Source organism: Spea bombifrons, chromosome 3, assembly GCF_027358695.1.
Source record: "Spea bombifrons isolate aSpeBom1 chromosome 3, aSpeBom1.2.pri, whole genome shotgun sequence".
NCBI classification, from domain to species: domain Eukaryota; kingdom Metazoa; phylum Chordata; class Amphibia; order Anura; family Pelobatidae; genus Spea; species Spea bombifrons.
The window spans coordinates 55,749,688-55,775,884 of NC_071089.1; the positions used below are offsets into that span (position 1 = coordinate 55,749,688).

General features: G+C 37.8%; 1 protein-coding gene across 1 annotated transcript in view; it reads left to right on the forward strand.

Annotated features, from left to right (window-relative positions):
* TRDN (triadin) overlaps positions 1-26,197 on the forward strand; it is a 184,000-nt gene that overhangs the window by 114,015 nt on the left and 43,788 nt on the right. Inside the window, exons 22-34 of the mRNA XM_053459015.1 lie at positions 3,169-3,219; positions 5,500-5,529; positions 9,652-9,684; positions 10,531-10,557; positions 13,241-13,294; positions 14,280-14,313; positions 14,700-14,743; positions 16,783-16,821; positions 18,025-18,063; positions 18,402-18,440; positions 19,492-19,530; positions 19,934-19,972; positions 25,753-25,803. Coding sequence (XP_053314990.1) covers positions 3,169-3,219; positions 5,500-5,529; positions 9,652-9,684; positions 10,531-10,557; positions 13,241-13,294; positions 14,280-14,313; positions 14,700-14,743; positions 16,783-16,821; positions 18,025-18,063; positions 18,402-18,440; positions 19,492-19,530; positions 19,934-19,972; positions 25,753-25,803 — 519 coding nt within the window. The remainder of the gene's footprint in view (positions 1-3,168; positions 3,220-5,499; positions 5,530-9,651; positions 9,685-10,530; positions 10,558-13,240; positions 13,295-14,279; positions 14,314-14,699; positions 14,744-16,782; positions 16,822-18,024; positions 18,064-18,401; positions 18,441-19,491; positions 19,531-19,933; positions 19,973-25,752; positions 25,804-26,197) is intronic.

The window sequence follows — 26,197 nt, forward strand, 5'->3', positions numbered from 1 at the left end:
AAAGTGGAAAGCCACAAAATATTTTTCATACTTGACCAAAGGAGGTACCTCTGGTTTATTTGAGAAGATATGGACCCATGGCTGGTGTGAATAATACAATGCCTGGCGTTGTGATGCTAGACCAGCCCCCGCTAGAGTAAAAGTGCTTCACAGATAGGGGACTGGACTCTAAGCTTTTGGTCTGCGGATGATCTTCCTGGCTTGTAGACTTACTCTGATATGTTCCATACTCAGTTTTTTCATCTGACAGGGGATGCCCACATTTATCTATTGGTGTAGGTTGAGCTCATTCTCATCACAGTGACGGGTATGGGGCTGGCATACCCAGTGAGGTGCCATACATGAAATCCCAGGCAGAGTCAGACATTCATGATGCTAGTTTCTTTCTTTCTGTATTTTTGGGTGGACAACATGTCCTCTGCAATCCTTTCCCAGTGAAATCATATGATACAATATTGTATTTTGATGTAATGTATAATTTACTGTACTCCCTTTTTTACTTAAAATCTTGAGAAATGTCAGGTCTTATATATGGACGATATATAATAACTTAATAACGTTATGTTTAAAAAAAATCACCAGCCAAATAATTGTATTAAAAACTGGAAAAGTGTGTTTCAGATTATTATTGATATATGTTTCTCTTCCTTACCTAAATACACTGCTTATAACGTATAATAATATAAATAAAGCATAAAAATATCCCCATGTTTCATTTTAAAAATGCAGGCATTTTATGTGAGCAATCACAACAAACATGGCATTTTAAGAGATTGCAGACTACAGCCTACTAGGCTTTTAAGAGCAGACTACTCTATCTCTTAACACGAAGAATAGTATAAAACATAGTGCTTGCCAGTGTGCTTAAAAACTACAATATCAAGTAAACCAAAACGTCTGTTTCATTTTAGTTTACAAAAACAAAAAAGAGACACAACCATAGCAGGATTCCAAGAATCAAGACACATAATAGGAAAAAAGAGCTTCTTTCTAAAAATTACTTCTTCTTATTTTCAGTAATAAAATATTCCCTAGGCTATTCGAGAACTGACACAAAGACAGGTATGAAGAAAGTGAAAACAGAAATGATCTGTCTTGATGTGCATCTATGACTTTTTTGATTCAATTGCAAAGTACTTTCATCATAGTTGTTTTGTATCATTGAAATGATCCTGGTTCTAAAATAAATTGTTAAGTCGTCTGTGTGGTCCCTATGGTCTCATATCATCCACACTGTCTAGTGGAAATCAGCATCACTGTATAATAAATTATAACTCGTTTAAGCCTTCATTTCTCAAAGAGATTAGCCTGCTGCAATACTATGCCTTATTCCAGACTTTAGAGATACTGCATTTATATAATCTTTTTGTTTTTATAACATAGTTTGCTGCTACTTTAATAAAACTTTCTTGATGTCAATCAAAATCTATCCACTGTACAGCATTATAATTCATTCATACACTTTACTACAATCAGAAACAGAGATGAATAAAGTAGATTGTTAAGCAAAACTGACTGAATGCCAGAGGAAGAATATTATTTCGTTACAAGTGTCGTTTGCATCAGTCATTTTATTTTGGTGCATTGAGCTCCCATGCACAGTACAGTTATGTACTGTAATATTTTTAACTCTTAAGTTGCCATAACCGCAGGGCCAGAGGCCACCAAATGACGGGAGCCAGTTTTATGTGTACATGTCTTGCTGCTATTGGGAATCTGGTTAGATAAACATTTTACTCCGTATTATAGGTTAAGGTTCACCATCACAGTGTTAAGATGAGAAATAAGTCACAAGTTGTTGACCTGAGAGATAAGTAGTGATGCAGAGATGGTGTTAGGTCCACTGCAGTTGGCTTTTGTACTTCTATAGCTAACAGTAGACAATACCAAAACAAAAAAAAATTGTACTATAGAATAGTGCTCATCTAGTGGTTTTAGTGTGATTTTTAAGATAAAAATACCTAGCTTATCTAAATTGTTCATAGAGTTCACACTTAGGTTCCTTTGTCATAGGTGGTATAATCAGAGGTGTGTAGAGGAAAGGTATTATCAAATCTTTCATGTGACTTTGTGACCTTTGCGATTGAGTAGAGCATTTATTTACACATAAACAAATTTGGATACCTATTATTGTGAATGTTAGGGCTGTACAATACTGTGAAACGACCTCCAAACATTTTGAAGTCCTACAAATGAGGAACATCAGAGGAGGAAAAGGGGACAGGTTTATTTGGTTCTCAAGGTGGGACATTTGGGTGATATGCTTGCACATTGGGCCACAACAATCCTGGATATTCTCCAACCACAAATCTGTCTCTATTTATTTACAATGTGGAAGACTGAGGTTTTCTGATATGCAGATCAGACCCTGGGTGTAGAATATTTTTGTTTGTTGTGTTTTTAAGGTTTGTTTTTTTACATGCATTCATCTTGAGTAAAAAAAGGAAAAAAGTGTTAACTTTTCCTCCACCTCTTGGAATATGCTTTCATGTAATTAACTCCTGTCATGCTGAAGAGAAGCTAGGATTTTAACATCAGTAGCTTGGATTACCTTCCTACTAACCAGGGAGACATCATCAGCCTTATAGCCAAGAAGGGCTCTCAGGTCATTTGAGAGAAAGAAAATTATAGTTGAAATGTAGCTTTAAAATTACATTATGCTGCAAGATGGAGAAGTGAGTCTTGAATAAGATGGCAAGTTGATGTGGGTAGTAGACAAAGCCACACATTTTAAAACTAATTTTTCATGACTAAAACATTGGTTGAGTACCGCATCACAGAAATTGTATCAACACACTTTATGCAATACTGTGTCATGTATATAATAATACACTCAGGCTAAAATTATGTTGAGTTAATTAATTTGCTTGTAAGTTATACAAATAAAGATTATACTTTTTTTTTTTTTTTTTTTTACAAATGTCTTAGAATAAAGGAGAGAAGTTGTAATAAAATAAATATCATTCATTACACCTTGTCAGGATCTGTACATATTTATGGCAAACTGATGAGGGTATTGTATCTGTATATTGTCATATTCACAATTGAGTGCTCTGAAATTTAGTAATGTATATAATGTATATGCATACATTGTATTACTAATATATACCGTATATATATATACATTTTATCATTTAGTAAAACTTTTCTTTTTTTGTTACCCAATAGAACATATAAAGACCGAGAAGCATAAAGAAGAAGCTCCAAAAGCACCTCAAAGTATGGTTCAGTACTCTCAATATTTGTGAAGATGCAGAGACTAGCATGTTAACACAGACAGCATAATACTGACATCTACTGGCATGAAAATATAAACTTATTTAAAAAAGTAAACATTAATGTTATAGATCATTAAACGTGGAAATATTGATTTGCCTGTTGATTATGCTAAAAAGAAATAGATGCATATGTTAATATATGGGAACCTTTTCTGGATAGACTCTAAAGGCACTTAGCAAAATTAGATTTTTTCCACCACCTCTTCTTGAGCCGTCACTGAATAAAATTAGCAACCGTAACAACGATTGTTACTACAGTGAAATACAAATTAAATTATATCATCTAAGAGACATTATAACCTTATTACAGGTTCTGATATTCTATTCTAAGTCTATAAATGATATTAACCCCTTAGTGACAAAGCCCGTACATGTACGGGCTCAAAATGCATTGTTTTCAATGGGTTTAGGGACCGCCCATTGTCCTTAAGGGGTTAAAATGTTTTCTTTGATTGTTTATAATAAGTCCAGTGGAATAGATACATGAATAGATACCGAATTAATTAAGCGAAATAATGTGCAATTTGCAAATATAAAAATCTGCAAAATTTAATAGGAATGTTAATAAACTAAAGTCCGTTGGAGAAAAGCATTACCAAGAGACTGCTAATTTATTATAGTTATGTAACAAATATACAGAGGAATATTGCAAACACAGTAATAATGTTAAATCTGCTGAAGAGCTATGTTGTAAATACGCAGTTTGGTATCTTGTGGAATCACATAACAAAGCGGCATTGGATTGAGTACTGTACATGTTTGTGTCTAAGAGGCACTATAATAAGCAACATGCAAATGTTACAAATCCCAGTCCAATAGAACCATCTGCTTTACATATAGACGGGCTGTTTTCTTGTCTCTTCGAGATATCTGCACGTGACTATTCACATTTATGTCTATCACAGTCCCTTTTAACATATGTCTCATACATCCTTCTCTGTCTCCTTAACTCAGAATGTCCTTGTTTTTCTGGATGTACTAGAAGGCCATAATATTTGGATAAAAAATACATATGAGAAAAACAAATTAACATCCCACAGGAAGCCCTCGTTTTCACTTCTGATATGGTCTCATAACGCTTTAAGGTCTTTTTGTGGTCTTTATGTATGCAACCTGTGCACATACAATACACCAATGTGCATATATGAACGCATTTACTCCACAGGCACTGTGTCTCAGTTTAGTACAGTTATATTGTAGGACTATTAAAATTGAAGTGGCAATTTTTTTCATAAAAAAACAGTCATAAGAACATCTTGCACATGCTGAAAATAAACAATGAAGAAATTTGCAGCAGATGCCATTAGTATCAGCATCAAAGGATACACCGCTTGCTGGGGACCCAACATTGCCTTCGCTGGTGCTTCCTAAGCTGCTGATTCTTGTTAAAAGTAGTAATGGTCAAAGAAAGTAGTAATGGCATTTTTCTTAAGAACTTTATCTGCTCCCTCTTCCTGCCTTTCAGATCATTGCTGTGCATTTACTTTTTGACAGATGCTGCTCAATACACAGCTGAGGAGATGTGCTTCCCGGCAAATCTGTTTTAAGTAGATAACATGGCCAATTTCTGATGACATCACTCTTAAGAGTTTGTGCCAATATGTTCAGATGGAAATAACAAAATGTCTGAAAAATGACAAGTGCAGAATTTTTTTTTTTTTTTTAAAAAGTAATTTCCCCCCCCCCATATTCATAATCTATACTTTTTATCAACGGAAACATATTTTAAGAATAAAAATGACTGCTCTTGGATTTAATAATGCATTTTGTAGGTTGTGTTGGCAACAGCATTTGATGGTTCCCTTGACGTACTTAGATTTTAAGTAATGTCACCCATTTCTTGTCTCATACAAACTAGAAGAGTCTATACAAAGTTATATATGAATATATGGTATCTCATGTTGAAAATAAACTGAATCGCTTACTCATGGCAAAATACCTGAGCACCATCTACTGTCATACGGGGGGTAGTGAGATAAGCTTATTGTCTATGGAGTGTTAAAGTTAGGCATTTAGTGAAACTCGTTTGCTATTCACCTAGACAACTCCCAACCTTTAGTGAATTTACCCAAACAATTATAAATATAAATATTTACATAATATAAGTATTATATAGGCTTCTCATAAATATATACATGGGTATTACAATTTGTAGGAAAGAAAAATCCGCAGATATGAATAATAGGAACAAGATGCTATAATTTTGTTTCCATTTTTTCAGTCAAAAGAGGCAAAATCAGTAGAGGAAAAAGTAAGTTGTCGTGGTGTTTGCTCTATGGCTCTCTCCAGCTTTTGCTTTGGCCGCAGTTTTGCTTTCTGGCCTACAGCTTTTCATGCTATTGAGATGTGAGCCTATTGAACACACCTGTCAGTTTTAGAAAGTACTTTATTTTTATGTTGTTTCCTATATTTTAGCCTTTAAAATGTATTGATGGACATTTTCCTGCAAAAGTAGCTTTAACACATGTATTAACCCCTTCAAGACCGGGACATACCTGGTACTTCCTGGTCAAAGGTCACTGGCAGACTGGGACGTACCAGGTACGTCATCGATGATGCGCAATCCAGCGTCGCTATGAACGCTGGGATCGCGTGGGACGGCTGCTACTGACCGCTGGGTGTCCGTAGCAGCCACTCCCCCTCAATTCCGTGCACGTGATCGCTTTGAAGCGAATCACGAGCACGGAATTTAAATATTTACAAAAAAAACTGCGGTCTTCAAGGCAAGACGCAGTTTACCAACGTCCTGAAGGGGTTAATACAGTTCATTGAGCACTATGTAATATCAAAATGAAAACTGATGACACCAGACAAGGAAAGTCCCATTAAAAACATGGTGTTCTAGGTTTCCAATGTAGCATTGAAAAAAACCCTGGTTTTATCTAATTTTGTTACAATAAGCTTCTTTTATATGCAGATCTGGGGGCTCCCACTCTTGTATGGCATATGATATTTTGAGTGACTTTCCCTGCTCAAATACCACACTGATCAGATTCTTTATGGCCGTGCTAATAGAAACATTGCATTTTACTAATCAGTCCTTGGTCTCATCCTAGGTTCAAGATGGCTTGGAGCCTATCATCTGCATTATTAAATTCCCTCACTGTTTTAGCCTCTACACTACCACATTTGCAGGGAGACTGTTCAACGTATCTACCACCCTCTCAGTAAAGTAAAACATGCCTGCATTGCAACTAAACCTCTGCTCCTCTGTTTTTAGTTCATGACCCCTTGTCTACACTTAAAAAAAAATTTAGCAACCATGCACAGTTTTTTAAAGAAGTTTAAATTTCATGGCATCATTGTAGTTCATGTGTAGTAACTGATGCCAATTCCCTGTGAGTTTTAATGACTGTAAAGTTAAGTACATTATTGCCACTGAAAAGACAAATAACTTAGAAAAGCAGATGGCAAACAACCATTATAGTTTTAATCTACTGTAAGGGAGACAAGAGTTGCCAAAGGGCTGTAAGCCAACACATTACAAACAATTTAACATTTAGCTGGTTTTTGAATGATCTGCAAGTTGTTGTGGGGTTCAACAAACAGCAAACATCTTCATTGGCCACAGGAACATTTTCATTTAACCCTAATGGCATTGTAAGCAAAACTGCCACATTGGCCTAGCAGTAATTCTATAATTTCCTATTAGAACGGAAATGTGTTTTGTTACCAATAGTAAATTAAATCTATAGGTATGGGTATGACTTGATGGACTAATACAGCCACAAAATGGGCTTGACGTCGATGGCTGGATCAGTTTGGGTTTTAGTAAAGGGGACACAATCAGTAAATAACTGAGCCAGAAAGTGAGCCGGTAAGGGTAATTTGTATTTTCCTAATACAACTTAATATCACCTACTTCTAAGAACTAGAACATTTTTTAAATTATCATGTTTGATGGTATACAAAAATAGTAGAAGATATACTTTGCAGGAAAGGGGCTGATCACAGACTTCACGGAAGTCCTCAGGCATCTTGAGACTATTGCTCTAGGTTATAGGTAGTATTGCCATTATTGTTGGCAAAGCAATTCCGTTTTGATTTGCAAAGGTACTGTTACGTACAAGTAGTTTGGAGACACAGTAGTCAGGTAGGACTCCAGGACAGAACAAGGTCAAACAAGCCGAGGTCAGGATTCAGGAGATCAGAATAAACGTAAACCGACATCATATAACGTAGCCGAGGTCAGGATTCAGGAGATCAGAATAAACGTAAACGTAGCCGAGGTCAGGATTCAGGATAACAACGAAGTCAGACGAGCCAGGATCAAACGGGAAACAGTAATGGAAACGCTATCTGGGAGCTAGCACAAGGCATAGACAACCATCAGAAGGTCTGGTTGAACTGATGAGGTTTAAATAGGGAACCACAGAGGAAGTTCGAATCGCCCGCCAAACCGTCATGACGTCACTTCCGGTGTCCGGAAATCGCGGCCATCATGAGTGTGGCATAATCTCCCTTCATATATGCCTGCAGTTCGGGAGTTCACCACTAGTGGCGCGCGAGTGCCGAAGCAGGACGCCGTGTCCCAGGAGGTCTGCCTCTCCTGCGCGGCAACTCAGCGGACGATGGCGGAAGCGGCAATGCGTTGGAGGGGGGTCTCCCTCTCCTGCGTGGCGGCTGCTGCGGGGGTGGCCGTGTGTTGGAGGGGGGTCTCCCTCTCCTGCGTGGCGGCTGCTGCGGGGGGTGGCCGTGCATTGGAGGTGGGTCTCCCTCTCCTGCGTGGCGGCTGCTGCGGAGGTGGCCGTGCGTTGGAGGGGGGTCTCCCTCTCCTGCGTGGCGGCTTCTGCGGAGGTGGCCGTGCGTTGGAGGGGGGTCTCCCTCTCCTGCGTGGTGGCTGCTGCGGCAACGTTTGAGCCGAGGATAGGTGAGTAACAGGTACTTCTTATTTAAAAAGAAGAAAACAACAAAAGACAATGTCTTTAAGACAACCTGAAAGAAAAAAAATGGTTGCAATTTTTGTAGTAACAATTTAATATTTAAAAAAAACTAGGTCCCCGGGAACCTGCTATTACTGAAGGTTGGAGGTTTCGACAATTCCACGTCTATCCTCTATGCACAGAGTAATAAAATAATGTTGTGGTGTGGGGATGGGGTAAAGGACCTTACATTTTCCCCTCCTCTAAAAAAATGCCCTATGAGACTCATGTTGTCTAGTATAATTTTCTTTTTTCTTATTCTTCTTCTCTTACATATAATATTGCATTGTGTACATTTTATTTCTTGATAACCCCCACACGTAGCATAGAAATAATGAAGTCAAGAAGTTAACAACACTACCAAAATACGCTGTGCTACATACATATAGAAACATAAAATCAATGGGGATGTTTTATAATAGAGTCACAGGACCAAAGTTCTGTCAGTGGCAGAAATGCGTATAAGTGATAAGAATAAATTCTGACAGAATGTGCAAACCAGTTAACCTGCGGATTAAAAGAAAGAATAAAAAGAGAGACACAACCAACAGCTAGGAGCCCTAAGGTGGCAAGTCCTGGGGCAGCATCATAGACCCGTGCATAACACTGGGCTGGAACGCAAGCCTGGTGAGATGTCCCACTAACATATGCATTGGTGCAGAGTCTGGATGTCAGCATCTAGTAGGAATGCCAACATCAGTTTATGTGTTTTCTTCTACATATCAATAGTAGTGAGAAGTCTCAACAAAATAAAAAGAGCTACATCAAAGCCGCCAAGCCAAACAAGTGTTCACTTGTGGTTTACACTTGCTACAGCCCATAAATAAACCACTGGAAACAGACCATGGTATCCTTTTTTCTATGAAAAAGATGATGAAGGCCATATGTGGCTCAAACGTTGGACCTATTTCTCATTGTGGATGGTATTCTTTTTTCTTCACAAATAATGATAATAGCACTCTCTTGTTAGCCAATTTTTCTTGTCCTTCCCCTACTTGCTGGCCCTCTCTGCCTTTTGCTGTAGCTATTAAAATTTAGTTTTAATATACACTGTAGACAAAAGCATTTTGCTCCCCTTCTCTAATACCATTACTTGTTTTAAGTTGTAACCTCTGTCATGTTGATCAAATATTGCTTCAGACCTGATGAAGAGAAGATAACTCTCAAAAACTTTAAATATTATGTTAGTCCAATAAAAAGGTATCACCGCATACTCTGCAATACTAGTTGTATATATCTATATCTATATCTATATATATAGATATATATATATAGTTGTTTCTATTTTCAAATGTTATGTTAAGAATTTTGGTTTGGGACACATTTGTTATTTTCCAAATGCTTTCTGCTTCTATTGTTTATACTTTACTTTGGATCTTTAGATGTTTGCATCAGTTAAATGTGTTGTACTATAAAAAAAAACCATATCATAGGACCCTTTTTTTTTGCAGAAGAAAAAACTGAAGAGAAATCTACGTCTACTGGTAAATAATATTTGAAATAGGCTCTTTACATTGTTTTATATTATTATAAAAACTGATCCATTTATGATAATGACAAATATATAACACACAGTGCGTGATATCAACATGTGCTGTACATTTAAGCCAGCGTTATTATGGTTTTTGTTTTTTATAATTTTATCCTGGGGACTTGCTGTTTTAATAAATATGTCCAGGTTTAGATGGCCTTAGTTACACTTTGTAAAACACACTAAGTTTGCCATGCACATGCATACATCTGGGGCAGCAAGTATTTAATGTTGAAGCCCTCTGCAAGTTTATTATCATTAAGCTGTAAATACAGTGCATTGGTTCACAATCTGTGGTTAGAAAACTTGGCTATAGCTTCATATCAAGGTGCTGCGCTTCAAAAGGCCTGGGAAAGATACTATGGAGGCTATGCTGCTAGAAACAGACCTCCATAGGTTAACTGGTCCAGTTTCAAGGGAGGTCTCTGGTCTCCTAAACCGTTTTATTGAGCAGCTGGAGCTTGACTGGCCAAACAGGAGATCTGTCCCTTTTTGGCCTAAGCCTAGTATTACTGTGCTAGTATATGCCGTTTACCCTCTGTTAATATTTCTGACTGTGTGTAACTGCTCCAAAAAAAAAATATTCAGAATGAGACTATTTAAACATATTTGAGTAGTGATCGTTATATGAAAACAATACTTAACCTACAATAAAAATGTTGCACATTATTCCTTACAATCTATTAGTTTATGATTTTGTTTAACTTGTCATGTTTAAAGAACCTTGCTAACTTGTACTGTATATATATATGGTAAAAAGTTAACTAAATTTTATTTGACTGTATATGTTATATTTTAGCACCATCTGTTAAAGAAAAAGCTGAAGGTAAGAAATATCTTAATAGTACCTTTTATAATATAGACTCATTGGTATTTATAGAGCTGTTTAATGACCTGTATTACCAAATGTATTTATTTCTTGCAAGGTTTCATTTGTTCAGTACTAAATATAAGGCAGCTTTTCCTAGCAATATTTAGAAGAAAGAAATGAGCGGTTATGATTCGTTTTCACCAGAAGATGGTGCAGTTCTCACAGTTATTTGCAAGACGTCCATAAAAATTCTGCATCTTGCCGTTATGATCCAAAAATACCGCATTTTTTGAGTAGAGTTTAGAAATGTACTGTGTTAAAATATGCATCTTTTGTTACCATGTAATCTGTATTTAAAATGTATTATTATTATAATTACGATTATTACTGCACGTTTCAGAGTAGCTTTGTAAAATCCACTTACCGAATGAGTCCTAAAGCAGGTGTAACCTGATTTGGGATGACACATTTACAGAATGATATCCGAGTTCAAGAATTGCTTGTTAATGTTCCACTTCATTTCATGATATACTATTGACCAAAAATATGTGAAGACCACTCCTAATTATCGAGTTTAGGTGCTTCAGCCACACCCATTGGTAACAGGTATAGAAAATCAAGCACATAGACAGCCACCTCCATAGACAAACACTGGAAGTAGAATGGGTTGTACCGAAGCGCACAAGTCCCTTTGTGAACTTTCAGATCTGCTACATCTGCTCCAGCCCTCAATAAGTTCTATTATTGTGAAATTAAGGCTTCTAGGAGTAAAAACAGCTCAGCCACAAAGTAGCCACAAAGCGGTAGACCACACGCTCACAGAGCAGGGCCGGCGAGTGCTGAAATGTGTAGCACATAAAATTCACCTGTCCTTTGTAGCATCACTCACTAGAGCAGGCATGTCCAAACTTTTTTCGAAGAGTGCCAGATTTGATGAAGTGAACATGTGCGAGGGCCGACCATTTTGCCTGACATTCTTTGAACCATAAAAATGAAATGCAAATTAACTATTTTATGCAAAGTTTATTGAAAACAGCATACTTTTCATTTTGTGACTTGGATGACAAATCTAAACAGGTGTTAAATCAGTCTGCCTTTAATGTCAAAAAAAACAGCCGGACTTTGGACATGTCTGCACTAGAGAGTTCCAAATTGCCTCTAGAAGCAACATCAACACAAGCACTGTACTTCGGGGAGCTTTATTAAATAGGCTTCCATGGCAAACCAGCTACACATATGCCGAAGATCACTATGCAAAATGCCAAGCTTAGGCTAGAGTGGAGTAAAGTACACCACCATTGGACTCTGGAGCAGTGAAAATGTGTTTTACCCAGAAGTCTGAAGGATGTACTCCAGATACCAGGAGAATAGTACCTACCGAAATGCATAATACCAAAGGATTGGCGAAAAGCTGATGTGGTTCCCATTTTTTAAAAAAGGATCCAAATCTGAGCCTGGGAACTACAGACCTGTAAACTTAACATCTGTGGTGGGGAAATTGTTTGAGAGTTGGCATACAGGAATACATTGTGAACAATGATATCACCAGTAGGAGTCGGCACTGTTTTGTGAAGAACAGATCATGTCAGACCAACTTAATTGCATTTTATGATGTTAGTAAATGTATAGATCAGGGTGTTGCTGTAGAAGTTGTCTATTTAGATTTTGCAAAAGCATTTTTTGTTCCACACGACCAGTTATTGTATAAGCTTGGACAAATAGGTTTTGGAGAAAATGCCTGTATTAGAATTGGATTAGAAATTGGCTTAGTGACAGGGTGCAAAGAGTTGTTGTTAATGGTAAATTCTCAAGCTGGACAACCATGGTAAGTGGGGTGCCTCAGGGTTCTGTCTTGGGTCCAGTTCTATTTAACTTATTTATTAATGATCTTGAAATAGATATTGGAAGTCACTTGTCTGTGTTTGCTGATGACACAAAAATAGGTAAGATTATAAAGTCTGATCAGGATGTAGCGTCTCTTCAGAATGATTTGGATAAACTAGGGGACTGGTCAAATAACTGGCAGATGAGATTCAATATAGATAAATGTAAGGTAATGCATTTGGTACCAAAAATAAGTATGCCACTTACACTAATAAGGACATTGCATTGGAAAAAAGCAGAAAAAGAGAAGGACTTAGGTATAGTTGTAGACCATAGATTTAGCAACAAAGTGCAGTAACATCTCTTTTCCACTCTATACAGGATTCCAGAACTATTGTCCCTACATAACCTATATGAAAGCTTAATTTTATAGGTCACACTTCAGGATATCAATCCAGGTCTTTCATATTCACCAAATGATATACATGTGCAATTTGCTAGTCATAATCAAATTAGTACTGTAATATTGCTATGGCAGCCGCTAAACAATGAATCTTCTTAATGCTCACTATATCATTTATACACAGGCTTAATTTTTATGACATAAAGGTACAATCTAATCTCTTAATTAGTTCATTCACAGTAAATGCTTCTTTAGTCATTCTGCTCATTGGTGCATCGGTGCATTAAATAAATCTTAATCATAAATTAAAATAATTGTACATTTGTAATTACTTAGATGGAATGAGCAGCAAGGATAAAAAAGACTTAATAAAACCTTAAATGAAAGATAATCTGCAGATTGAGAGATTAAACTTCAATCTTTTTCCTAAACTACACTAAGGTAATGTTTATTTCATATTTTTTGTTATAGAAGCTGATAAACCTAAAATAAAGGGTGCTATAGTGTCACCAAAGAAAGATAAAGGTGAGCCTTGGTGAAAATATGGTGCGTATAGTTATTTAAAGACAAGACAGTAATTTAAAAACAAAAAATTTCCCAGATTCAGAACTAATACATAATTTACTGTAAGCCATAATAAATGATGTGCTACTTATGACCAGACCAGCTACCCTTTTACATACTTTTTTGAAATTATTAAAAACCATTATCAGCTTGTACAAATGAAGGACATACTTTTTGTTAGATTTTTGCACATGGACCAAAAACGATTTGGAAATTTTTTTGTTTTTAGACAACAAATTTAATTTCCTGCCCTTTCAGCTCAGATAAAATTGTGAGTGTTTTTGGTTTGGAAACAAAATTCATTGCCACTCACTCTCATTCACTCTCTCTCAAGATCTCCCTACCTTCTCCAACAACCGCCTCTGTGTCTCTTTCAGTGCAGCCCCTCTTCTTCTTCTCCTCCTTCTTCTTCTCTCAGCTCTCCACTGCTCCTGGCTCTCCCCTGCATTATCCTAGCCTCTTTTCTGCACTTCCGCAATAATGCAGAGCCTCTGTCCACACCTGCTCCCCCAATTGGAAGAATGAAAGAGAAGCTGTCCCTGTGGTGTGCATTGAGGCTCCACCTTGTGTAGAAACACTTCTCATCTCTACGTGGATCCACCTGCATTATTGTGACCTGGTGTAGTACATCCGCAACCAATCGATGGAGGGGGTATGCTGAGGCTCTGCCTTGTTGCAAAATTACTACAAAAGGATAACTTTTCCCCAGGATAATGCTGCAGAGAGCTGGGACAAGCAGATAAACAGAAGAGCAAAGAAGAAGTAGAGACATGGAGAAGGTAAGGAGATACAGACAAGGAGAAAATGAGAGAGCTTGAGTGTGAGAAGCATGTGAGAGAGTAAGGGAGAAAGAAAAAACCCAATGGAAAAGAAAATTCATACTATTTGTTTGTGACGTTATTAGAAGTATTATTTACTAATGTAGTTTATTGTTTGTGATACACAGAACATGCAAAGGCTAAAGACAAGCCAGCAAAGGCCACAGGAAAAAAAAAATACACATTTGCCACCTAGTTTTTACTCGACTAAAGTATTTGTGTTTACTGTTCCTACTTGTCATTTTAAATGCCATGCATTTTCTGTCTTATTAACATGGATGAACCTTTAGACAGCAATTATTTCAACGCTGATTTTTTCTATATACCTTTACATTTTTGTTTCAACGGTAAATTCTATACACGAAAATTCTGAGCTCTCTGCTTCATTTTTGTTTGTTTCGTTGGGGCCCTTCCTCATTTTTCGACATTTGCAGGAATTGACGAAATAGGCAAATTAAAATTTGTACAAATCTGAATGTATAAGTATATTATTTGTTTGTGAAGTTATTAGAAGTAATCTTTACTATTATAGTTTATTGTTTGTGATACACAGAACATGTGAAGACTAAAGACAAGCCAGCAACGGCCACAGGTAAAAAAAATAAAATTAAGTAGCACATTCCCCACGCAGTTTTTACTCCACTAAAGTATTTGTGTTAACTGTTTCTGTCTGTCATATTTAAATGCCATTTATGTTCTGTCTTATTAATGTGGATCAACCTTTAGACAGAAGACTTGCAATTATTTCAATGCAGGGCTGAGCCTAGGGTCACTGACTCCTTGGTGCAAAATTTTCTACTCTACCTCTTTGGTCTCCCTGATGGAGACCATGTAACGTGTACCATGTCACTCACTTCCCACAGTGCCAGCTTTGTCCCCAAACAGCGTGTCAGTGTCATTTTGGGCCCAAACAGGTCATCAGTGATACCTTTGCCCCCAAACAGCATTACACTTTTTGTGTCAGTGACATCCGTCGCTCTGACTTTAACCCCTTAACGACAATCCACCTACATGTACGGGGTTGCCGTGCAACGAGATAACGACAATGCTCGTACATGTACAGGCTGCCGTTAAATAGCTGCTCACAAGTGAGGCTGACCGTGGATCCGGGGAGGAAAGCCCTCTCCGGAAGAAAAATGGCCGCCGCCGCACCGATCATCAAAGATCGCGGCGGCGCCCGGCTAAAACAGCTTAGGAAGCGATCGGAATCGATATCGAGGCATGTCAGTAACACTACCCCCCTACCCCGATAGCCTTGTGATTGCTCCGAGGAGCAACCACAAGTGCCATCCTGTAAATGACGTTGCCGTCATTCACAGGATGGCATCAACAATAGATCTGAGTTCACATAGGGTCTATCCAGACCCTTTTGAGAACTCTCAAGCTCCTCCTGCAGGTTGAATGCAGGTACTGCATCCAACCATGCAAGGTCAATGGAGCCCAGCTCACTAATGAGTGATTAGTAAAAAAAAAAAAAAAAAAAAAAAAATTCAGAAATTGTTCAAAAATGTTTTAAAAAAAACATTAAAAAAATATGGTAACATGTAAAAATCCCCACTGTCACCAAAAAAAAAAAGTTTTTAATAATCAAGTCCTGAAATTCTTTATCTTTACAAAAATTCCAGCATGGAAAGAGTTAAAATATTGGCATTACAAATGCCCATAGGGTGTCTCGTATTAAAAAATGCATGAGTGGATGGGGTAAATTGAATTGGCCAGGTTCAAAGACGTCCCAAAAATGGGACATGGGGGCAGTAGGATCAGATGTCTAAATGGCATAAAAATACACACCTCACAAAGGCGGCCTTGTACCTCCCAAATAACCCTACAAACCCAGGCATGGGGGGTATCACTGCGCTCAGGAGATGTTACTGAACAGCGATAAATTGATACCTGAAGTACAACATGTGTGAAAAAAATACAAAAAAAATGTACCACCATAAAGTTTCACAAAGGCTGGTGTTAAAATTAGTGCATGGAAAGGGTTAAAATACCAGCATTTCAAATACGTTGGGGTGTCTAGTTTTTGAAAATATATGATTTGATGGGGTAAATTGCATTGGCCTGCTTCAAAGATACCCGAAATGGCACATGGGGGGAAGAATTACCAGATTTTGAAAATAGGTTTTGAAATAGCAAAACGCTACCTGTACTTATTGCCCCATAACATGCAAAAAAAAGCAAAAAAACATAAAAACATTGGGTATTTCTAAACTCAGGACAAATAGTAGAATCTATTTAGCAGGTTTTTTCATTTGTTTTTGCAGATGAGTAAAAGTTTTTTGTTTAAAAAGTGAGAAAAAGTAATTTTTTTAACAAAAAATTCCCATATTTTATCATTTTTTAATAGTAAATTAGATGATATGATAAAATTAATGGTATCTAAAGAAAGCCCTGTTTGTCCTGAAAAAAACAATATATAATATGTGTGGGAGCATGAAATGAGAAAGAAGAAAATCACAGCTAAACTGTAACACTGAAAAACTTTAAAAGAGCCATTGTCCCTCAATATATTACGAGTAAAAACCCCTATTGTCCTTAAGGGGTTAAAGAATTCATAAGTATATTATTTGTTTGTGAACTTATTAGAAGTAATTTTTACTAATATAGTTTATTGTTTGTGATACACAGAACATGTGAAGACTAAAGACAAGCCAGCAACGGCCACAGGTAAAATAAATAAAATTAAGTAACACATTCGCCGCAGAGTTTTTACTCCACTAAAGTATTTGTGTTAACTGTTCCTGTCTGTCATATTTAAATGCCATGTATTTTCTGTCTTATTAACGTGGATCAACCTTTAGACAGAAGACTTGCAATTATTTCAATGCAGGGCCGAGTCTAGGGTCACTGACTCCTGGGTGCAAATTTTTCTACTCCACCTCTTTGGGCCCCCCAACTTCACCATGTACCATGTCACTCACTTCCCACAGTGCCAGCTTTGTCCCCAAACAGCTTGTCAGTGTCATTTTGGGCCCAAACAGGTCATCAGTGATACCTTTACCCCCAAACAGCATTACACTTTCTGTGTCAGTGACATCTGTTGCTCTGACTTTAAAGAAGCAGCCGAGCAAGGTTGCTAAAGCCGTAGCAAGTTATTTTTGCACCTGAGGCAAGAACAGGAAATTGTGCCCTCAACTATATCTATACAGAGGTTATTCTGAGGAAAATAGATGAATGAATAACAAGGAAATTCATGATATGAGAACTGCAAGGTTAAAAAAATAATAGTAACACAAATTTTCCCAAACCCAGTGATTTATTCACATTTTGACATTGAGGGTGATACAGCATAATGTATATCAACATATTCTGAGCCTGACAGTGATACAGTATAACCCCCATCAATATATATATATTTAACTTGATAGTGGTATACTACAACTTATATAGTTATCCAGACATTGAGGGTGGTACAGTGTATCTCTTATTATTATAGCTAGACATAGACGGTGGTACAGAATACCTCCTATCACTATATACTGTGCCAGACATTGACAGTGATACACCCTAACTCCATCACTATATATTGAGCCAGACACTGACGGTGGTACAGCATAACTCCCAATATCACATCAGTATTTTAATATCGATTTGCTGGACCATTGGTTCAAGCTTTCCTAGTTTTTACACCATTCAGCACCAGCACCCATATTGCACATATAGGAGATGAGGCAGCACCCAGTTTGCGTACATAAGACTTTGCTCAGCACCCACATTGCACTCAAAGGACTTGCCTCAGCACACAGGTTACACTCATGGGAACTGACACTTTTCAGCAACTGAGGCAGAAGGCTGGTGGCAGCAGTGAGCCGTTGTTTGTGAAGTTATTAGAAGTAATCTTTACTAATATAGTTTGTTTATAATACACAGAACATGTGAAGGCTAAAGACAAGCCAGCAACGACCACAGGTAACAAAATAAAATGAAGTGACATATTCGACCATGCAGTTTTTACTCCCCTAAAGTATTTGTGTTTACTGTTCATACTCGTCATTTTTAAATGTCATGAACTTATTAATGTGGATCAACTTTTAAATATTTTAAAAACATCCAATGCATACTGAATATATTTCCCATTTTGGGCCCAAACAGGTCATCAGTGATACCTTTGCCCCCAAACAACATTACACTTTTTGTGTCAGTGACAACCGTCGCTCTGACTTTAAAGAATTCATAAATTTATTATTTGTTTGTGAAGTTATTAGAAGTAAATTTTACTAATATAGTTTATTGTTTGTGATACCCAGAACATGCGAAGACTAAAGACAAGCCAGCAACGGCCACAGGTAAAATAAATAAAATTAAGTAACACATTCGCCGCAGAGTTTTTACTCCACTAAAGTATTTGTGTTAACTGTTCCTGTCTGTCATATTTAAATGCCATGTATTTTCTGTCTTATTAACATGGATCAACCTTTAGACAGAAGACTTGCAATTATTTCAATGCAGGGCTGAGTCTAGGGTCACTGACTCCTGGGTGCAAATTTTTCTACTCCACGTCTTTGGGCCCCCCAACTTAGCCATGTACCATGTCACTCACTTCCCACAGTGCCAGCTTTGTCCCCAAACAGCGTGTCAGTGTCATTTTGGGCCCAAACAGGTCATCAGTGATATCTTTACCCCCAAATAGCATTACACTTTCTGTGTCAGTAACATCTGTCGCTCTGACTTTAAAGAAGCAGCCGAGCAAGGGGGGTAAAGCCGTAGCAAGTTATTTTTGCACCTGAGGCAAGAACAGGAAATTGTGCCCTCAACTATATCTATACAGAGGTTATTCTGAGGAAAATAGATGATGTATATCAACATATTCTGAGCCTGACAGTGATACAGTATAACCCCCATCAATATATATATTTAACTTCATAGTGGTATACTACAACTTATATAGTTATCCAGACATTGAGGGTGGTACAGTGTATCTCTTATTATTATAGCTAGACATAGACGGTGGTACGGAATACCTCCTATCACTATATACTGTGCCAGACATTGACAGTGATACACCCTAACTCCATCACTATATATTGAGCCAGACACTGACGGTGGTACAGCATATACTCCCAATATCACATCAGTATTTTAATATCAATGTGCTGGACTATTGGTTCAAGTTTTCCTAGTTTTTACACCATTTAGCACCAGCACCCATATTGCACATATAGGACATGAGGCAGCACCCAGTTTGCGTACATAAGACTTGCCTCAGCACACAGGTTGCACTCATGGGAACTGACACTTTTCAACAGCTGAGGCAGAAGGCTGGTGGCAGCAGAGAGCGGTTGTTTGTGACGTTATTAGAAGTAATCTTTACTAATATAGTTTGTTTATAATACACAGAACATGTGAAGGCTAAAGACAAGCCAGCAACGACCACAGGTAACAAAATAAAATGAAGTGACATATTTGACCATGCAGTTTTTTCTCCCCTAAAGTATTTGTGTTAACTGTTCCTACTCGTCATTTTTAAATGCCATGAACTTATTAATGTGGATCAACTTTTAGACCGAAAACTTTCAATTATTTCAATGTTGATTTTTTCTATATACCGTTACATTTTTGTTTCCAGAGTAAATTCTACACACAAAAATTTGGAGCTCTCTGCTTTATTTTTTGTTTGTTTCGTTGGGGCCCCTCCTAATTTTTCTACATTTGTACCAATTGACAAAATAGGCAAAGTTCATTAAAATTCGTACAAATCCAAATGCTTAAGTGTACTATTTGTTTGTGATGTTATAAGAAGTAATCTTTACTAATATAGTTTATTGTTTGTGAAATACAGAACATGTGAAGGCTAAAGACAAACCGGCAACGGCCACAGGTAAAAAGTGAAGTAAAGTAACACTTTCGCCATTGAGTTTTTACTCCACTAAAGTATTTGTGTTATCTGTTCCTGCCTGTCATTTTTAAATGCCATGTATTTCTGTCTTATTAATGTGGATCAAACCTGCAATTATATCAAAGCTATTTTTTTCAATATATTTTAGATAATTTGTGGTTGTCTGAAAAATAGTTTCTTTGGTTTTTCCAGCATAAATCTTTCTCTACACCATATAATATGTACTAGTTAAATCAGCAAAAATGTAAACATTTTTGTTTTAAATGTAAAGTATGTTTTATTAGTTCCCTACTTTCTTACTTACCATTCTCTCTTCTTTCCTCCTCCCTTCCCATCACGCCCTTTTCTCTCTATATTACCACTGTTTTTCCTCTCCTACCTTACCTTGCTTTTATGTACTTCCCCTACTTTTTTGTGCCTTATTATCCCTGTATCTTAATACATTTTTACAATGTCCTGTTCCACTTTATTTCCTATTCTTTTCCTGCATTACCCTTTTTCTTCCTATTAGTGTATCTTGTGCTGGAGAGGACGTGGCCAGTTTCTGGATGGCCAGCAGCATGTGGGAAGGTGGCCTGTCACTGTTAGGGTCACAAAGCTTTTAGTAACTGGTGTATATATATTTACAGTATAAATATATATATACATATACTATTCTTGAAGTTGTTATAAATGATCATCTTGTTGTAAACGTATTTAATTGTAATAATTGCTATAAGATCTGGATTACAAATTTGCTATACTGATTTCAATTAAACATTAAACACTCTTGATATCGGTATTTTTATTATTTCTATTATTTGTAGTACTATAGTGTTATTTTGTTTCTGAAGACCTTTCTTTTTAGCGGACTGCAACAGTCATTTTACTCTCAGGTAGCTCTGAGTCATGTGTATATATATATATATATATATATATATATATATATATACATATACATTACAATAACTGAAACACTAAATCATTTATCATTATTTTATAAAAAAAATGCGTAATTTCTGAAGTGGAAAACAATATAAAGGTAAGAATATTTTAGAGCTATACAATACAGGGCTCTCTAGTATTGCTCTCTTCATTCTCAATCTAAAAAATATATAGTGGAAAAAAAGTATTTTTTTTTGGCCTTAAGTATTTTTACACATAAATTAGACTATACTGTCACAAAAGTGGATCATGAAGCATGTATATATGCATATCAGAAGGTTCGATCTTGTATCTCATAGCATGAGCACTTGTTATTTTTTAATTAAAAAAACCATCATAAGTGATCAACCTCACAATGATTTACAAAAAGTGAATGCAAATACTTTCATATCCCTCTCTTATTCCTTCTTCAAACACAAGTCCTCTTCCGAAATAATAAACTGTATCCGGTTGTAATCAGTATCTTTTGCTTTCCCCAACTACTATTTTAAAATGTATATTTTAGGCCCTCAATGTGGTTTATGTAATAGTTCAAAAAAACTGGTTTTTATAAAGACAATTATTCCTAACTTATTATATATAAAATAGTGCTTGTTATTTAATTGATTTCTTTGATGAGTATTCAACCTTCCTTTGGAAAACTGCAGATCTACATAAATGTGCATTGAAAGCTTATTGAGGAGACAATTTTGCTGATTGACAAACAATTTGCAAAAAATTCTAAATAGTGGACTAGTGCAGAGGCAAAAAATGCCTTATGTCTGATATGTGCCCTGACATTTAAAAAAAATAATACAAATAATTATCTTGTGCTGTGCTATAATTACATTATGAAGGTTCATTTGAAAGATAGGTAAAAATATTCCAACCTTCACAATACTTAATAATAAGCAAATCTCTGTTTCAGGTTTTAAGGTGTTGGTTCCAATAAAATAAAGAAGGTTAAATAGCCCAAAGTACATATTATGTTTATGGATATATTTTCCCATGTAAACTCCTACTTTTGAGCCTGTTTAGACCTTGTCAGCACACCGTTTGACTTTCAAATAGCAGTAACACTTGTCAGAGCCTGACAACCCAAGATAACACATACCCAGAGCTTACAGCTAAACAGACAAAATGTATTGCACAACCTTGTATCTGAAGAATATATTGCACTGCCATGCATAAAACAATTTGAAAAATATGCAAAGGTTTTTTTCCCTGTAGACTACTGGTTTGGGATATTGCAATTCACTACAATGAATTTACAAAGCAAATCAATACACGAAAGGGACATATTCTATGATAATATATGTTTCTATGGTGAATCCTGGCCTAGAGAGTTTGTTCTTTCCTGTGTAACAGCATCAACCATATGAGGATTTAACTTGAAGCCACGTTTAAAGTTTGTGTTCAACGTTCATGCTGTATTGGGCATCTAACACTGGACTACTCAGGGGCGTACCTAGAGTATTTGGCACCTGGGGCGGATCCTGTATGTGGCACCCCCCCACACACACACACACTTTAAAACTGCATAGCTTGTACCTTTATATACCGGCGCAGACACTGAAGGTGGTACAGCATTACTGTTATCATTATATACTGAGGCAGACATTGACGGTGGTACAGCATAACACTTATCACTATATACTGAGGCAGACATTGACGGTTGTACAGCATAACACCTACCACGATATACTGAGGGAGACAATGACGGTGGTACAGCATAATCCCTATCACTGTACACAGGGCCGGCCTTTGGGGTGTGCGACCTGTGCGACCGCACAGGGCGCCACACTCCAGGGGGCGCCGCCGCCGGGTCCTCCCCCGCCGCCGCCGCCGCTGCGGGGTCCTCCTCCTCCGCCGCTGCCGCCGCCGCCACGGGGTCCTCCGCCGCCGCCACGGGGTCCTCCGCCGCCGCTGCTGCTGCTGCTGCCGCCGCCGCCACGGGGTCCTCCTCCGCTGCTGCTGCTACCGCCGCGGGGTCCTCCTCCGCTGCTGCTGCTGCCGCCGCCGCCGCGGGGTCCTCCTCCCCCGCGCCCTCTGCACCTAAATGAAAACATTGTTGTTTTTTTTTGTTGTTGGTTTTTTTAACTTTAATTAACAACCTCCTTGTTAAAAAAAGTTTTTTTTAACTTTATTTAACATGGAGGATGTTAAATAAAGTTAAAAAAACAAACAACAAAAAAAAAACAACAATGTTTTCATTTATGTCCCGGGCAGGGGCGCCGAGCGGTTGCTCGTGAAGTTCTCAGCAACCGCTCGACGCCCCTTACTCTCCGTCGCGGTGCCGGCGCTCAACATGAAATGCCGGCAGGACTCCTCAAGGTAAGTTTGAAGGGGCAGAGGGGGGGGTAGTTTGAAGGGGCAGAGGGGGGGGTAGTTTGAAGGGGCAGAGGGGGGGTAGTTTGAAGGGGCAGAGGGGGGGTAGTTTGAAGGGGCAGAGGGGGGGGTAGTTTGAAGGGGCAGAGGGGGGGTAGTTTGAAGGGGCAGAGGGGGGTAGTTTGAAGGGGCAGGGGGGTAGTTTGAAGGGGCAGAGGGGGGGTAGTTTGAAGGGGCAGAGGGGGGGGGTAGTTTGAAGGGGCAGAGGGGGGGCGCCAGAGGAGTAGTTCGCACAGGGCGCCAGAACACCTAAGGCCGGCTCTGACTGTACATTGAGCCAGACATTGACAATAGTGCAGCATAACTCCTATCACTATATACTAAGCCAAACATTGATGTGGTGTAGGCCTACCACTTCATTAGTTGTAGGGATGCACCGAAATGAATTCTGGACTGAAACCGAAAATGCAGCATTTACCTGGCCGAAACCGAATATGACCCCCCCATCTACCCCCTATCCCCCGTCTCACTTCCTTCTCCCTATCTACCCCTCCTAACTATCTACCCCCTCCCTCTTTGAAGTTCACTTACCTTTCAGGAGTCCTGCGGTGGGGGTGCAAGGCCTCTGTCTCCCAGCTCTGCCACTGCATGGAACAGTATAGAGTGATGGGAGTTATAATGTACTTTAGAGCATAATTATATAATGAAAAACACATTGGAAATGGTACAGCATAACACCCATCCAATCCACATTTACCAATCCACATTTACCAATCCACATTTACTAATCCACACATACACTAATCCACACATACCAATCCACACATATACTAATCCACACATATACTAATCCACACATTTACTAATCCACATATTTACTAATCCACACACATACCAATCCACACATATACCAATTCACACATATACCAATCCACTCTCACTGTCACTGAATGTTTTCCTACCTTTCCTCTTTTCTCCTTGCAGCTCCTTTTCCTCCTCTTCACTCCTTCTTCAGTTCTTCTGTCTTCTTCCGGTTCAGAGGGCACGGACAGTGGTGAGCGCGGCTTCAGTGTTGTGCGCTGGGATCTGACAACAAACCCCGGCGCACAGCAGCTGTTGCCGCGCGGATCGCAAGGGAGCGGTATCGGAGGTCTTTAACAGACCTCCGGCTCCCTTGAGTGATTTTAAGCCGGGTTTAAGGGAGATCCTTGTACCGGCTTAAAATCACTCAAGGGAGCCGGAGGTCTGTTAAAGACCTCCGATATCGCTCCCTTGCGAGCCTGCTCCTCCAGCGGCGGCATTACTGTCCGTCTCTGGAGGGGTGCCGGCAAGTTGGCACCCCCCTGATGAGCGGCACCTGGTGCCCCCCCACCCCCTGCTAGGTACGCTGCTGGGACTACTTATTGAGTGTTACATGGAAAAGACCACAAAAATGAAAGTAGGGAATGAATAAGGTTTGTTATTGTATCAGTTGTAATCAAATTAGTATTATTCATTCCCAACTTTCATTTTCTTGTTTTTGTATTTAAACACATATTCAAAGGGGAATGTCTGCCATTTTTTTATATGTGTTAAGGTTTTGTTACCTGAAGCATGAAAACCTAAATAAAGTTTTGCATGGATGTTCCTTAGTTCTTGGTACAGTCCTGTGTTACACTAAGGGTGGTATTGGCCTTAGCTCAGAAGAAGATCTGTATCAGAATATTGTTACAAGTATAGACACATTTTGCTATTTTGTGACAATACATGATTACACCACACTATAGGTGTCCTAATCTTTAAAATTTGGATCAACAGCAACAAATTAACAGATATAGGAAAGGCTGAACTTGATGGACGCATGTCTTTTTTCAGCCTATATAACTATGTAACTATGTAACTATGTAATCTCCAAGATGCTTCCGTGATCTAGCTTTTCAAATAGCAAACTATCATGGCTAGGTAAGTACTCGTGTGAAACATAGGAATAATTGTTAAAGTTACAATATTTATACGGCTTTGTCCAATAAATATTACATAAATATTCTTTACAACCATAGGACAATAACAAACCTATATAAAGCATGGCGGCGGTACCCCTTTATAGAATCGATCATAGAGATTGTTTTCTATATAATCACATGTAAATTATTTCGTAAGGGTCAATGAATCCTGAATAATTTTTAGAATGATCTCTGGGATTATACATAATGATTCATGCTGAGCTGTTAAGTAAATTATTTTACTGAAAAAAATGCATCTAACATCTTAACAAATAAATTGTCAAATATATATCGTTTGGCTAAACTTCACATCCTGTACATAATTTTATATCATCTGTTTATCGTTGGAACTTTTTTTTTTTTTTGCTTGCATGTATAACAGCTATACTGCTTATCTGTAATGTTACTGCATTAAAATTTTATTATTATTATTATTTGTCTAATTTTAACTTGTACATTATTGTTCTGACTAAACTAATTCCTTCAAATAATTTGTTGCTTTGGACTAATAGTGCTACATATAAGATTATATGTTTACCTCTTCTACAGTTTCAGAATCTGAAAAAGTCAAAGTTATTTCTGTGTCTTCAGCAAAAAAAGGTAATTTACATTTGAACAGTCAACATTGTAGTACAATGTTAATAGTGGACCCTGGGAAACGCAGATCATTGTATTTATTTACAATGAATGTATAGCGTTAATAGGAAGAATCTGGAATGGCCAAGATAAAAAGTGTGCTGTGGATCACGGTTCTATTTTGCAGATTCAGCTGGCATTTGCCAGCAAGTCAAGGCGTAATAAATACTCTAGTTGTCCATTGTGAAGTTCAGCAAAGATGAGTTTTAGTCAAGTATGCAGTAAAATTGGTGTTATATTTAAGTGGGATATTGCCATGCAGATCCATTAAACTGTACTACTGCATGATTGATTCGATTCCAATGTAAAGATCAGATTAAGTAAATGCAATCGACTAAAACTGACTGAGGCACTAAAC